This window comes from Anomalospiza imberbis, unplaced genomic scaffold (genome assembly GCF_031753505.1).
Source record: "Anomalospiza imberbis isolate Cuckoo-Finch-1a 21T00152 unplaced genomic scaffold, ASM3175350v1 scaffold_46, whole genome shotgun sequence".
NCBI classification, from domain to species: Eukaryota; Metazoa; Chordata; class Aves; order Passeriformes; family Viduidae; genus Anomalospiza; species Anomalospiza imberbis.
This window is the reverse complement of record NW_027100070.1, coordinates 700,852-703,175: the sequence shown is the minus strand read 5'-3', so window position 1 is coordinate 703,175 and position 2,324 is coordinate 700,852. Positions and strand designations below refer to the sequence as shown.

At 54.5% G+C, this 2,324-nt stretch overlaps 1 protein-coding gene across 1 annotated transcript; it reads left to right on the top strand.

Annotated features, from left to right (window-relative positions):
* Positions 1 to 706: 706 nt before the first annotated feature.
* LOC137466878 (olfactory receptor 14I1-like) lies at positions 707 to 1,672 on the top strand. Its single transcript, XM_068178504.1, has one exon. It carries the CDS (start codon positions 707 to 709, stop codon positions 1,670 to 1,672), a length of 966 nt encoding a protein of 321 aa, XP_068034605.1.
* Positions 1,673 to 2,324: the final 652 nt, after the last annotated feature.

Genomic DNA, 2,324 nt, shown 5'->3' with positions numbered 1-2,324 from the left:
GGGACACAGCTGGCTCAGGGTGACACAGCTGTCCCCAGTGCCCGGCTCTGGGCAATGCTGTCAGTGCAGCCAGGGAAGGAGCTGCATCTCCCTGCATCCAGTGCCATCAGAAGGACACTTGGAAGTCTCCCTGAGATTTCAGTCCAAGCTGGGAGCTCCAATCCAGGGTGCAAACCTGTCCTAGAGTATCTCTGAGTTATAAGACTGATGGGGAAAGGCAGAGGTGTTCTGACACTGAAAGTGCTGCTGGGTTGGTGAAATGAGCAACGTGAGTCCTTGGCTACAAATATGGAGCTGGGCTGTGGTGGATCCATCTGCTCTCAGCAGTACCTGGTGACATTTTAGTACAAGTGCGGGAAGGTGATCATCCTCCACTTGAGAGAGGTTAAAGCCCAAAGAAACTCTGAAAAGGTCAGAATGACAGACCATCTCCCCTCACTCTCCTCTGATCATTTTGCCTCACAGAACTTGCTCTGTTCTTCCTCGGGGCAGCAGAAATTCTGAGGGTTTCTGATATCCAAGAACACCAGCAGTGATATGGGGGTTCTTAAAAAGAAAACCTCAGAACTCTTGAACACAAAATGGTGTCCGTCTGTGGCACAGAGGAGGGTGTATGGGAAATGGCTTTGGTTTTGGTTACAGGTACCTCTTTCAACTCTTCACTGTCCTTTCTCCATGAACAGAACCCCATGTGCAGCCACAGCCAATGTCCAACAGCAGCTCCATCAGCCACTTCCTCCTGCTGGCACTGGCAGACACGCGGCAGCTGCAGCTCCTGCACTTCTGCCTCTTCCTGGGCATCACCCTGGCTGCCCTCCTGGGCAACGGCCTCATCATCAGCGCCGTAGCCTGCGGCCACCACCTGCACACGCCCATGTTCTTCTTCTTGCTCAACCTGGCCCTCAGCGACCTGGGCTCCATCTGCACCACTGTCCCCAAAGCCATGCACAATTCCCTCTGGGACACCAGCACCATCTCCTACTCAGGATGTGCTGCTCAGCTCTTTTTCTTTATGCTCTTCCTTGGAGCAGAGTATTTCCTCCTGACCATCATGTGCTACGACCGCTACGTGTCCATCTGCAAACCCCTGCACTATGGGACCCTCCTGGGCAGCAGAGCTTGTGCCCACATGGCAGCAGCTGCCTGGGCCAGTGCCTTTCTCAATGCACTGCTGCACACGGCCAATACATTTTCCCTGCCCCTGTGCCATGGCAATGCCCTGGGCCAGTTCTTCTGTGAAATCCCCCAGATCCTTAAACTCTCCTGCTCAAATTCCTACCTCAGGAAATTTGGGCTCATTGCTGTTAGTGCCTGTTTGGTATTTGGTTGTTTTGTGTTCATTGTTTTCTCCTATGTGCAGATCTTCAGGGCCGTGCTGAGGATCCCCTCTGAGCAGGGACGGCACAAAGCCTTTTCCACCTGCCTCCCTCACCTGGCCGTGGTCTCCTTGTTCCTCAGCACTATTATGTTTGCTCACCTGAAGCCCCCCTCCATCTCCTCCCCATCCCTGGATCTGTCAGTGTCAGTTCTGTACTCGGTGGTGCCTCCAGCCCTGAACCCCCTCATCTACAGCCTGAGGAACCAGGAGCTCAAGGCTGCAGTGTGGACACTGATGACTGGATGGTTTTCAGGAACATTAAACTGCTGGCCAATTCCTCCAAATGACTTGTAATACAAGTCATCTTTGATACATCTTGTTGGTTTCTTTTTGGACATTCTTTTTCTTTGTTTTGTTTTTTAAATATTGTCCACAAATAAATGTCACTGTTTTTGCCATTTCTCATTTTGTTTCTCTCCACCTTCCCTGTGGCTATAGACTGTGTCAATGAGGGGTTGCGATGTCGGGGGCTTTAAAGGAACTCAAGGATGTCCCAGCAAAGTTTTCTGCAGAGATGCCCTTTTGTTGCCTTCTCTGGAGCTGCAGCAGCAATGTCTGTGTGCAGAGCTGGGGGCAGATCAGTGCTGGCACAGCAGCTGTGCCCAGCAGCAGCAGCACTTGGTGTTGCCAGTGCTGCTCCCGTGGCCCTGCCCCGCTGCCCTGGTGGCCCTGGTGTTGCTGCAGGGCCTGAGTGCTCTCGGGGCCGGGCACAGTCCTGGGGGTGGCAGTGCCGGGGCTGCAGCAGGGACAGCCCATGGGCACTGCTGGGGCAGCGCTGACGCCTCAGGCCAGGGCCTGGGGGCTCCAAGCTCCTTGCCCAGGCTCTCTCAAGAACACAGTGAGGCCAAGGCTCAGCACAGAAAACCCCCGTGAGCAGCCCCAGGCTGACCGTGGGCAGGCTGGGGGCAAACAGCATGGCTGGTGCTCTGCAAGGGCCCTGGGGTAG

What these genes read in the sequence shown, in the direction of transcription:
- LOC137466878 (XM_068178504.1), top strand. Translation starts at nt 707, where the DNA reads ATGTCCAACAGCAGCTCCATCAGCCACTTCCTCCTGCTGGCACTGGCA.